At 33.0% G+C, this 13885-nt stretch overlaps 1 protein-coding gene across 2 annotated transcripts in view; it reads left to right on the plus strand.

The window, feature by feature from the left end:
- Positions 1-13885, plus strand: part of LOC148953197 (uncharacterized) — a 128417-nt gene that overhangs the window by 58572 nt on the left and 55960 nt on the right. The window contains exons 4-5 of one of the 2 annotated variants that reach the window (XM_089087566.1): positions 9569-9779; positions 12718-12963. In XM_089087566.1, coding sequence (XP_088943692.1) covers positions 9569-9779; positions 12718-12963 — 457 coding nt within the window. The remainder of the gene's footprint in view (positions 1-9568; positions 9780-12717; positions 12964-13885) is intronic. The other variant, XM_089087567.1, reaches the window with a different exon arrangement.

Consider the following 13885-nt stretch of genomic DNA (forward strand, 5'->3'; position numbering starts at 1 on the left):
TTTACCTTGTCACAGTTACATTCTCTTATTTTTTCAAAGTTCATTTTGGATTTCTTTCGATGAAATGCAAGAGTTGGAATATTTCAATAGTGTTTTGTCGTGGTTTACCTTGTCACAGTTACATTCTCTTGATTTTTCAAAGTTCATTTGAATTTCTTTCATTGAAATGCAAGAGTTGGAATATTTCAGTAGTGTTTTGTTGTGTTTTACATTGTCACAGTTACATTCTCTTGATTTTTCAAAGTTCATTGAATTTCTTTCGTTGAAATGCAAGAGTTGGAATATTTCAGTAGTGTCTTGTCACTGTTTACCTTGTCACAGTTACATTCTCTTAATTTTTCAAAGTTCATTTTGGTTTTCATTCGTTGAAATGCATGAGTTGGAATATTTCACTAGTGTTTTGTTGTAGTTTACCTTGTCACAGTTACATTCTCTTAATTTTTCAAAATTCATTTTGAATTTCTTTCGATGAAATGCAAGAGTTGGAATATTTCAGTAGTGTTTTGTCGTGGTTTACCTAGTCACAGTTACATTCTCTTAATTTTTCAAAATTCATTTTGGTTTTCTTTCGTTGAAATGTAAGAGTTGGAATATTTCAATAGTGTTTTGTCGTGGTTTACCTTATTTCACTTACATTCTCTTAATTTTTCAAAGTTCATTTTGAATTTCTTTCGTTGAAATGCATGAGTTGGAATGTTTAAGTAGTGTTTTGTTGTGGTTTACCTTATCACAGTTACATTATCTTGATTTTTCAAAGTCTATTTTAAATTTCTTTCATTGAAATGCAAGAGTTGGAATATTTCAGTAGTGTTTTTTCATGGTTAACCTTGTCACAGTTACATTCTCTTGATTTTTCAAAGTTTATTTTGAATTTCTTTCATTGAAATGCAAGAGTTGGAATATTTCAGTAGTGTATTGATGTGGTTAACCTTGTCACAGTTACATTCTCTTGATATTTCAAAGTTCATTTTGGTTTTCTGTCGTTGAAATGCAAGAGTTGGAATATTTCAGTAGTGTTTTGATCCGGTTTACCTTGTCACAGTTACATTATCTTAATTTTTCAAAGTTCATTTTGGAATTTGTAATGTAACTGTACAGTTACATTACATTACATACAAGTGGAATTTGTAAGAAAATGTAACTGTGACAAGGTAAACCACGACAAAACACTACTGAAATATTCCAACTCTTACATTTCAATGAAAGAAATTCAAAATGAACTTTGAAAAATCAAGAGAATGTAACTGTGACACTGTAAACCACAACAAAACACTACTGAAATATTCCAACTCTTGCATTTCAACGAAATAAATTTATAAATGAACTTTGAAAAATCATGAGAATGTAACTGTGACAAGGTAAACCATAACAAAACACTACTGAAATATTCCAACTCTTGCATTGCAATGAAAGAAATTCAAAATGAACTTTTGAACTTTGAAAAATCACGAGAATGTAACTGTGACAAGGTAAACCACGACAAAACACTACTGAAATATTCCAACTCTTGCATTTCAGCGAAAGAAAACCTCAATGAACTTTGAAAAATCTAGAGAATGTAACTGTGACTAGGTAAACCACGACAAAACGCTACTGAAATATTCCAACTCTTGCATTTCATCGAAAGAAATTCAAAATGAACTTGGAAAAATCAAGAGAATGTTACTGTGACAAGGTAAACTACGACAAAACACTATTGAAATATTCCAACTCTTGCATTTCAACGAATGAAAACCAAAATGAACTTTGAAAAATTAAGAGAATGTAACTGTGACAAGGTAAACCGTGACAAGACACTACTGAAATATTCCAACTCTTGCATTTCAACGAAAGAAATTCAAAATGAACTTTGAAAAATCAAGAGAATGTAACTGTGACAATGTAAAACACAACAAAACACTACTGAAATATTCCAACTCTTACATTTCAATGAAAGAAATTCAAATGAACTTTGAAAAATCAAGAGAATGTAACTGTGACAAGGTAAACTAAAACAAAACACTACTGAAATACTCCATCTCTTGCATTTCAGCGAAAGAAAACCAAAATGAACTTTGAAAAATTAAGAGAATGTAACTCTGACAAGGTAAACCACGACAAGACACTACTGAAATAATTTAACTCGTCCATATGAATAAAATGAATTGCAAATGAACTTTGAAGAATCAAGAGAATGTAACTATGACAATATAAAACACAACGAAGCCCTACTAAAATATTCCAACGCTAGCATTTCAATGAAAAAAAATCAATTGAACTTTGAAAAATCAAAAGAATGTAACTGTGAGAAGGTAAACCACAACAAAACACTACTGAAATAATCCAACTCTTGCATTTCAGTGAAAGAAATTTAAAATAAACTTTGACAAATCAAGAAAATGTAACTGTGACAAGGTAAACCACGACAAAAAACTATTGAAATAATCCAACTCTTGCATTTCAATGAAAGAAATTCAAAATGAGCTTTGAAAAATCAAGAGAATGTAACTTTGACCCTGTAAACCACAACAAAACACTACTGAAATATTCCAACTCTTGCATTTCAACGAAAGAAATTTATAAATGAACTTTTGAATTTTGAAAAATCACGAGAATGTAAGTGTGACAAGGTAAACCACGACAAAACACTAATGAAAACCTAATGAACAACTAATGAACACTAATGAACAACGAATGAAAACCAAAATGAACTTTGAAAAATCATGGGAATGTAACTGTGACAAGGTAAACCATAACAAAACACTACTGAAATATTCCAACTCTTGCATTTCAATGAAAGAAATTCAAAATGAACTTTTGAACTTTGAAAAATCACGAGAATGTAAGTGTGACAAGGTAAACCATGACAAAACACTATTGAAATATTCCAACTCTTACATTTCAACGAATGAAAACAAAAATTAACTTTGAAAAATCTAGAGAATGTAACTGTGGCAAGGTAAACCACGACAAAACACTACTGAAATATTCCAACTCTTGCATTTCAACGAAAGAAATTCAAAATGAACTTTGAAAAATCTAGAGAATGTAGCTGTGACAAGGTAAACCACATCAAAACAATACTGAAATATTCAAACTCTTGCATTTCAACGAAAGAAATCCAAAATGAACTTTGAAAAATTAAGAGAATGTAACTGCTACAAGGTAAACCACGTCAAAATACTACTGAAATCTTCCAACTCTTGCATTTCAATGAAAAGAAATTCAAAATGAACTTTGAAAAATTAAGAGAATGTAACTGTGACAAGGTAAACCATGACAAAACACTACTGAAATATTCCAACTCTTGCATCTCAATGAAAGAAATTCAAAATGAACTTTGAAAAATTAATAAAATGTAACTGTGACAAGGTAAACCTCAACAAAACACTATTGAAATATTCCAACTCTCACATTTCATCGAAAGAAATTCAAAATGAACTTTGAAAAATCAATAGAATGTAACTGCGATAAGGTAAACTACAACAAAACACTACTGAAATAATCCAACTCTTGCATTTCAATAAAAAAATTCAAAATGAACTTTGAAAAATCTAGAAAATGTAACTGTGACAAGCTAAACCATGACAAAACACTACTTAAATATTCCAACTCTTGCATTTCAACGAAAGAAATTCAAAATGAACTTTGAAAAATAAAGAGAATGTAACTTTGACAAGGTAAACCACGACAAAACACTACTGAAATATTCCAACTCATGCATTTCAACGAATGAAAACCAAAATGAACTTTGAAAAATTAAGATAATGTAACTGTGACAAGGTAAACCATTACGAAACACCACTGAAATATTCCAACTCATGCATTTCAACGAATGAAAACCAAAATGAACTTTGAAAAATCTAGAGAATGTAACTGTGAAATGGTAAACCTCGACAAAACACTACTGAAATAATCCAACTCTTGCATTTCAAAGAAAGAAATTCAAATGAACTTTGAAAAATTAAGAGAATGTAACTGTGACAAGGTAAACCACGACAAAACACTATTGAAATATTCCAACTCTTGCATTTCATCGAAAGAAATCCAAAATGAACTTTGAAAAATTAAGAGAATGTAACTGTGACAAGGTAAACTACAACTAAACACTACTGAAATTTTCCAACTCTTACATTTCAACGAAAGAAATCGAAAATGAACTTTGAAAAATTAATAGAATGTAACTGTGACAAGGTAAACCACGACAAGACACTACTGAAATATTCCAACTCTTGCATTTCAATGAAAGAAATTCAAATGAACTTTGAAAAATCAAGAGAATGTAACTGTGACAATGTAAAACACAACTAAACACTACTGGAATATTCCAATTCTTGCATTTCAGTGAAAGAAATTCAAAATAAACTTTGACAAATCAAGAAAATGTAACTGTGACAAGGTAAACCACGACAAAAAACTACTGAAATATTCCAACTCTTACATTTCAATGAAAGAAATTTAAAATGAGCTTTGAAAAATCAAGAGAATATATCTTTGACACTGTAAACCACAACAAAACACTACTGAAATATTCCAACTCTTACATTTCAACGAAACAAATTCATAAATGAACTTTGAAAAATCATGAGAATGTAACTGTGACAAGGTAAACCATAACAAAACACTACTGAAATATTCCGACTCTTGCATTTCAATGAAAGAAATTCAAAATGAACTTTTGAACTTTGAAAAATCACGAGAATGTAAGTGTGACAAGGTAAACCACGACAAAACACTATTGAAATATTCCAACTCTTACATTTCAACGAATGAAAACCAAAATGAACTTTGAAAAATTAAGAGAATGTAACTGTAACAAGGTAAACTACAACAAAACACTACTGAAATATTCCAACTCATGCATTTCAACGAATGAAAACCAAAATGAACTTTGAAAAATCAAGAGAATGTAACTGTGAAATGGTAAACCACGACAAAACACTACTGAAATAATACAACTCTTGCATTTCAATGAAAGAAATTCAAATGAACTTTGAAAAATCAAGAGAATGTAACTGTGACAAGGTAAACCACGACAAAACACTATTGAAATATTCCAACTCTTGCATTTCATCGAAAGAAATCCAAAATGAACTTTGAAAAATTAAGAGAATGTAACTGTGACAAGGTAAACTACAACAAAACACTACTGAAATATTCCAACTCTTGCATTTCAACGAAAGAAATCGAAAATGAACTTTGAAAAATTAAGAGAATGTAACTGGACAAGGTAAACCACGACAAGACACTACTGAAATATTCCAACTCTTGCATTTCAATGAAAGAAATTCAAAACGAACTTTGAAAAATCAAGAGAATGTAACTGTGACAATGTAAAACACAACAAAACACTACTGAAATATTCCAACTCTTGTTTTTCAACGAAAGAAATTCAAAATGAACTTTGAAAAATTAAAAGAATGTAACTGTGACAAGGTAAACCACAACAAAACACTACTGAAATAATCCAACTCAGGCATTTCAGTGAAAGAAATTCAAAATAAACTTTGAAAAATTAAGATAATGTAAGTGTGACAGGGTAAACCATGACAAAACACTACTGAAATATTCCAACTCTTGCATTTCAACGAAAGAAATTCAAAATGAACTTTGAAAAATCAAGAGAATGTAACTGTGACACTGTAAACCACAACAAACCGCTACTGAAATATTCCAACTCTTGCATTTCAATGAAAAAAATTCATAAATGAACTTTGAAAAATCTAGAAAATGTATCTGCGACAAGGTAAACTACAACAAGACACTACTAAAATATTCAATCTCTTGCATTAAAACTAAATAAATTCAATGTAATTTGAAAATCACGAGAATGTAACTGTGACAATGTAAACCACAACAAAACACTACTTAAATAATCCAACTCTTGCATTTCAGTGAAAGAAATTCAAAATGAACTTTGAAAAATCAAGAGAATGTAACTGTGACAAGGTAAACCACATCACAACACTAATGAAATAATCCAACTCTTGCATTTCAATGAAAGAAATTCAAAATGAACTTTGAAAAATCAAGGGAATATAACTGTGACATGGTAAACCACAACAAAACACTACTGAAATATTCCAACTCATGCATTTCAATGAAAGAAATTCAAGATGAACTTTGAAAAATCAAGAGAATATAACTGTGACAGGGTAAAACATGACAAAACACTACTGAAATAATCCAACTCTTGCATTTCATTGAAAGAAATTCAAAATGAACTTTGAAAAATCAAGAGAATGAAAGTGTGACAGGGTAAACCACGACAAAACACTACTGAAATATTCCAACTCTTGCATTTCAAAGAAAGAGATTCAAAATGAACTTTGAAAAATCACGAAAATGTAACTGTGACAAGGTAAACCATGACAAAACACTACTGAAATAATCCAACTCTTGCATTTCAATGAAAGAAATCCAAAATGAACTTTGAAAAATCACGAGAATGTAACTGTGACAAGGTAAACTACAACAAAACACTACTGAAATATTGCAACTCTTGCATTTCAACAAAAGAAATTCAAAATGAACTTTGAAAACTTAAGAGAATGTGACTGTGACAAGGTAAACCACATCAAAACACTACTGAAATATTCCAATTCTTGCATTTCAAGGAAAGAAATCCAAAATGAACTTTGAAAAATTAAGAGAATGTAACTTTGACAATGTAAAAAACATCAAAACACTACTGAAATACTCCAACTCTTGCATTTCAATGAAATAAATCCAAAATGAACTTTGAAAAATCAAGAGAATGTAACTGTGACAAGGTAAACCACGACAAAACACTACTGAAATAATCCAACTCTTGCATTTCAATGAAAGAAATTCAAAATGAACTTTGAAAAATCGAGAGAATGTAACTGTGACAAGGTAAACTACGACAAACCACTACTGAAATATTCCAACTCTTGCATTTCAACGAAATAAATTCAAAATGAACTTTGAAAAATCAAGAGAATGTAACTGTGAAATGGTAAACCACGACAAACCACTACTGAAATATTCCAACTGTCCTAGTCGATTACGTCATTCTATGCCTATATATGGACTCCCGTCATGACCTCCTGATAGGGTTCTACCGATTATGTAATCAATTTTCTCGGAAATCCAATTGTCTTAGTTGATTACGTCATTCTATGCCAATATATGGGCCACCGTCATAACATTCTGATAGGGTTCTACCGATTATGTAATCAATTTCTCAGAAATCCAACTGTCCTAGTCGATTACGTCATTCTATGCCCATAAATGGACTCCCGTCATGACCTTCTGATAGGGTTCTACCGATTATGTAATCAATTTCTCAGAAATGCATTTGTCCTAGTTGATTACGTCATTCTATGCTCATAAATGGATTCCCGTCACGAGTTCCTGATAGGGTTCTACTGATTATGTAATCAATTTCTCGGGAATTCTCTGCCTTCGATTACGCAATCAATATATCTCTTCCCCACCTTCCCCTTAGAAACAACAAATTAATTCCCCTTTCTTGAATCAATAATTCCCCTTAGAAACAACAAATTAATTCCCCTTTTGTGAATCGATAATTCCCCTTAGAAGCAACAAATTAATTCCCCTTTCTTGAATCAATAATTCCCCTTAGAAACAACAAATTAATTCCCCTTTCGTGACAAATCAATCAACCTTGACATCACCTGTCAGACATTAATCAATTTCTCGGAAACGTGTTCTCCCTGGGGATTCCATGCCCATATTTGGTGCCCCGTCACGACTGAGATTACCACGTGTTCTCCCTAGGGACTCTATGCCCATATTTGGACTCCCGTCACGACTGGCCCCCCCTTTCTACTCCCAGATGATGGGAGAGAAAACAATTTTTGGACCCTTTCCCGGTCCAATAACACCCATCACCTCCCAAAAAGGGTTTGGTTTCTTTAGCTCAGGGAAAAATTCTTGAAGGGCCAAGCCAATAGGAGAAACAGTTCCTCGGACCATTTCTGGATCTAATACCAGAGAGCCGATACCCCAACAAAAAGAATATTTTTGGTCCTTTTTATAGCTTTATTTACTGGGGAACCTTATTTATTATTAATGTTTTATTATGCATTGGGCTCCCTACAACCAAAGGGCTTAAAGGTACATGTTTCAAGCCTCTCAGAAAAGAGATCCCCTATTTTTGGGAAGAACCTGCCTCCTGCCGTAACTAAAACTATTGCAGTCCATTAGAGCTTTCCTGGCCGAGGGACTTGCAGTTTCAAGCTTCAATTCATTCAAAAAAAGTTTAATGGCCCTTTGTAGGCCCCATTTTTGCGGTAGCCAACATTTTCCGCCCCTATTTTTCCTTATGCTATCGGTTCTCTTTGGCCCAAAGACTTAAGGACTCAATTTTTGATCCGATCGATTAAAAAGTTTCGTGGCCCTTTTTGGGTTTTATTATGAATTGACAATTCTGAACAACTTTTGGGTATCTCAAAACTTGAATCTTATATCATGGGTGGTTACGAGGGTGTTCTTGGTTTAAAAAAAAGTCACGGGAGGAGTTTGGTTAACCTTCAATTACTTTCGACCCGTAAAAGGCTTTAGAATTTTCAATTTCCAATCGACTAAGTGCCTTCTGAAGTTTTTACTACTTTCTCTTTCATACAAAGTTATCAGAAAAAAAATAATACATAGAAGGCACATGGTTCTCTACTTAGGCAACTGTAGAGCGTTGCCTCTAGCAAAATTTCATATTCAAACGTTTCGAAAAGTAATCAGTAAACAAAAGGCTTGCATTTACCTGCTGACTATATGTTTTGCTCTCAAAAATGCTTTCAGTAAAGCAAAAGTAAAACTTCACTATAAAGAGCGGTGGAATGATAAGAGTTGCAAGCTCCCTCGTATACAGAACAATTTATGTTTGTTTTTAACTTAAATGTCGCTCTTTACTTTTATTTGAAAGAAATTGTTGGTTTTAAAACTTAACCTTTAGGCTAAGATCATTTTGTCATATTGTGAATATGTTAATAACTTAAACTACTAATGGACAGCAAACTCAAATTAGGAGAACTTTTTAGATGTGTAGGACCTACCTGGCTTGTACTATCAAGTTACCATTCCTGTAAGTCTATCCATAGTTAATTAAAACGTTTCCCGGAAGTTTACCTCCTGGATTTTCAATGTGGTTTCAAACCCTAACATATAGAAATCTTAACGAAATAAAGTGATAGCAGCAAAAGTAAGAATACAATAAAAAGCTCTCAATCTTCTTTGATTCATGCATTTTTATATTTATTAGGCTACAATAACCCCCCCCCCCCAAAAAAAAAAAATTGTATGAAAAAGGATTAAAAAATTGTATGCATAAATGACAAATATTGAGATTAAGTTTTAGGCAAAAAATTAAATAGAGGTACGGTCAAGTTTTCAAGCAGTCTAGAATAAATGCAAACTAAATCTTCGGACTGATTGGAATGGACGTCGAATTGTGCTAAATATGAAGTTCTAATAGCTACTCCTTTTTCAATCTGCAACTATGTCGTTTGGTGATTTTTTTTCCCCAACATTTTTAATGTTATAGATTCATGAAGGCCACAGATGAAAAATCCTGCGAACATTCTTAAAGCTTAGCTTATATTTTCAGGGATTGTAATAGTTCGTATCAGCTTCAAGCAGATCAACTACATTCGTCTCAAAGACCACCTGAAAAGGATCAGGTTTCTGACGTCTTGGCCTCCCTGAAAAACATTATACACTCCGGCCCGATGTCACCGTCCCTTTGTGGTGGCCAAAACCAGTACTCAAGTCCACAAAATTGCGGAAATGTTACTTACTCACTTAACCCGCAATCCCAGGTAACACCAGCTTTATTAACTCCTTATTGATTGCGCTTATCTTTAGAGGTCCTAGTAGTTGTGCAGAATTCCGTAATAAAATGATGCCTAACTAATCGGAGAGAGGGATTTAACTATGAATAGGTTTAACAGCAATAGAAGAATTCAAAAGTGTCTAAATTAGAATTATTTTTCACGTGCACGAGAATTTTGAATCTTCTGAGCTCTACCTGGATACACGGACGAAACAAAAAACGCAAATTCTAGACGAAAAAATAGTAAAGAATGATGTTAAAAATTAGAACACACATAAATAAATTCTATATATGACCCTACCGTACCCTTAAGCTGCCTATTCTTTAACCTGAAGTTAAAACGTTTAATATATTAGATACTGACTGTACTCACAATGAAGCTTAAGCGAAACTTTGGCGTAAGGAATTGGCGACTTAAGGGGGCTGTAGAACCCCTCATATATAGGACAATTTATGTACTTTTTAAGTTTTAAGGTTTTTCTCTATTTTCGTTGGGAAAAATTACTTTTTCTAAAATCTTACAGTTTTTTATAGCATACTACGGCTCATCATAATTATGAGGGATGGTGCTAACCCATTCAACCCCCTGCTCTTTACGGTAAAAGTTTAACTTTTACAGAACAATTCCACGAAAACGAACGTTGCCTCTAAAAATAGATATAAGCTTAATTTTTGCTAGGGAGAGAGGGTGTCTGAAATGCCGAAAACAATTTTTAAGGTTGCAATATCTAGTTTACACAGATATTGGGGCAGGCTCATTGAAAAACAATTGCTTCTTTGGTGATCCTCACTATGCCCTCCGTCCTTGTGAAGGTGAGCAAATGTGTGTGGTTCTTTATTCCAGATGTAAAGTATTTCTGCAAAAAAGGGGAAACTTGTCCACTCGACAGCATTCTGGCCTTGGTCGGGCTTAAGTTTTTGTTTTGCGTTATAAAATGGCAGAAAACGGTATTTCCTCTGGCATGATCTAGTTAACTGAAAAAAGCACTAGAACTTAGAATTTATATTCGAATGAGCACAATCTTGACATTCTAGAACCATTGTGCGGATACGATTATTTCTGGAAACAAAAACTAAAAAAAAACATACATTCCTGATCAGCGTTTTTGGGAAAATACAAAATTGGGATGGGAAAAGTGGAAGTGGAAATGGAAAAAATAGAAAATAAGAACGTATTTGTAGTTACGAGACAACTGCTGAAATTTTTGCTAAGCTGCTCTTAAGCGGGCGAACACTAGTTCATTCCCACTTTAATCCTCCTTATCTGAATCGCCCTTCTAACCCTCACTTTAAGAACAGCTTAGCAAATGGTTATTGGCAATCATCATAAAAATGTGAAAATGCCCCTTTAGGTATGACAGTATGAAAGTGCCCCTTTAGGCATGGCAGTAACGTTATGATAAGTTCTGATAAAGGCATGATAAAGGCATATTCCTTCAACGAGTGTATTTTCTTTTGTCAAAATACATTTCTTTGAGTTTAGGTCACTATTGACACCAGTCACTTTTTATTTACCGTTCATTTTCATTAATCCGCTCTTTGTTTTTCTGTTTTGCCAAGTACCTACTAAAATTGCCACCATGGACAAAAATAGTTTTCTGATTCGGCGCTATAGCGTAGCCGACCCAAATCTAGCTGTTGAGAAACTTATTAGCCTGCAAAAAATAAAACTAGTAATTTTAAAGCACGAATGGGCAAGTTTGCTTGTTTAATTATTCCATTTGTTTCCCTTTTTTTGTCTCTCTTTTCCTTCCATGCAGAAGTTGTTTTTTTTTTGCTGTTATTTTTGAAGAAATTGTTATTTTTGAGTATGTTTCCTTTCTGTTTCCTCTTTTCGTATTATTCTGTATACTCTGTCATTGTACATTTACTGTATACGATGGGTTTTCAATATATTATGATTATTATTATTGTTATTATTATTAGCGATTTGATCGTACTAACTAGTTACCCAGTTTTATGCATCCTGAATGATTTTATTACCTCTAAGGTAGGTTTTCTTGATACAGATGTACATTTTGAATAAGACGAAATGTTTTTGTTCTAAAACAGTAAAGAGCGTAGTGCTTGGCCTACAAAGTTAATCTTACTGAGCTATTAATTACATTCATTAGACAAATTATAGCTCCTCACAATTCCATTATCTCTCCTTCAAGCTAGGAAGTTACCATATTTTTGACAAAATTTAGTGAGTTCAAGCACAGTTCCTAGAATAAAAGCTCAAAATAATGTTTTAACGCTCTATTAAGCACGGCACAACAACGTCATTAGACTTCCGGTCATGATATTGATTTGGAAAATTTAAGAAATTGGACTTATTTATTTCTTCTCTAGAAATTGTCGAGGACTGATATATACCCAATGTTTGATAAATTATATAACTGAATGGAGAAGTATTCGCACAATTAAATAGACCCCTTTTCATTTTAGTTTGAATATGAACTTGGTTTGGAAAATTTTATAGCGGTCTTAAACTCTCGCATATAAGTCTTTAATAAATTTAAAGATGATCTGTGATTTTTAAAGAGTCAAATTCTAAACCCTCAGATTTTTTTAATTTTAGTTGGGAGGTAGCACATCGTCAGGTAGTATAATGTATCTAGGGAAATGGAAAAGGCTTCTCTTCGTGATAGATTAAAAGCTTTGACAAGTTTATAGTACTTATTGTGGTAAATGCCATCGATAAAATAAACAAACACATTAAGGTCAAAAACTGTCTCTTTGGAAGAAAGTTCAACGTTCTGAATTTTACTCTTTGCTTTCAATAAGCCTCTATGCATATTTTTCTCTAGAAACGATATTTTTTTTATATTTCCATATCTTATCATTGAATTTTTCTATAATATCCTGCAAAGCTCATTAAAACACTAGAATATAATTAATAAAAGACTGTGTATTCCTCACATTATATTATTTCTTTTTAGTACAGCCAACATTACCCTCAGTACCAACCAAAGCTTCCTCATCTTCTAACCTCACCACCAATTTGTGCATCTCAGTACAGTGATCATTATCCTAACGGGATCACCGCGTCTGCGTTACCAGGCACAACACTTCACGGAGCCATCCCTCCAATATTCCCTTCAATGAACGTCAATGTATCAATGAACATGACAATGGGTGTTCCGGCAATGGGTTATGGTTTTGAAGGCACGACTTTTCAGCCACAGGTATAATTATGTATTTTTATTATCTTTTTTTTAATACATCTGTTTTTTTAATTCTGCTGTGGTAGTTTAAAAGCCAAAAACCAAAGAGAAGAAGAAACGGCGCTAGACCTCTTAGTCCAAACCTACAGTGCTGAACTCCGCTTCATGGCTATTCATCCAGGAAGTGCAACAGAGGGAGGGGGCAGACATTCTTTGCTTTCACATACCCTTTCTGTTTACCTTCCTCAAATTTCCTCAGGTAACCATTTAGAACTGGGGTAGCTCAGACTGAACTTACAGAGTAGTAGAGTAGTAGGTTATACTTCTAACAGCCATATAGCAATTTCCATGTTATTTGCGTAGACATATAGCAATTTCTACGTTATTTGCTCACGGGTATAGGACCATGCTATTTGCTCACGGGTATAGCAATATCCACGTTATTCTACGTTCCATGGCAATTGAATATGGATTTATACAAAACCTACCAGACAGCTTTTTTGGTCAACCAGGCATGTTCCTGGGCCAAGCAGACAATTTTCTGGGTCAACTCTAAGTTTCTATGCCTTTATATTCCATAGCACCTTTCCATGGCTGATTACCGAACGAGTTAATTGGCAGTGTATAATTTAGTCAAGCATGTTTTTGAGAGTTTGATCGTAATAATATAATTTAAAGCAAACAGGTTTTTTTTCTGTTTTTGTTGTCAATTGCACAATGAATGTACGTCATGAGTTCACATGTACATTCTTAAAAAACCTTTTCAAAGAGAGTGAGTATCCTCTCAAATAGCATTATACTTTGGGTAGACTATGTTCCTTCCTTTGCTATTTGGGATTACATTATATGTAAAATGATATCTCATTTGTATTAAGCTAACTCAATTTGCGAAAAGGTATTCCATTCGCACAACTCTGCTTTGATTGAATTGTCGCCGACAATG

Source organism: Artemia sp. Qi Xiang Cuo, chromosome 4 (assembly GCF_049724085.1).
Source record: "Artemia sp. Qi Xiang Cuo chromosome 4, ASM4972408v1, whole genome shotgun sequence".
Taxonomy (NCBI): Eukaryota; Metazoa; Arthropoda; class Branchiopoda; order Anostraca; family Artemiidae; genus Artemia; species Artemia sp. Qi Xiang Cuo.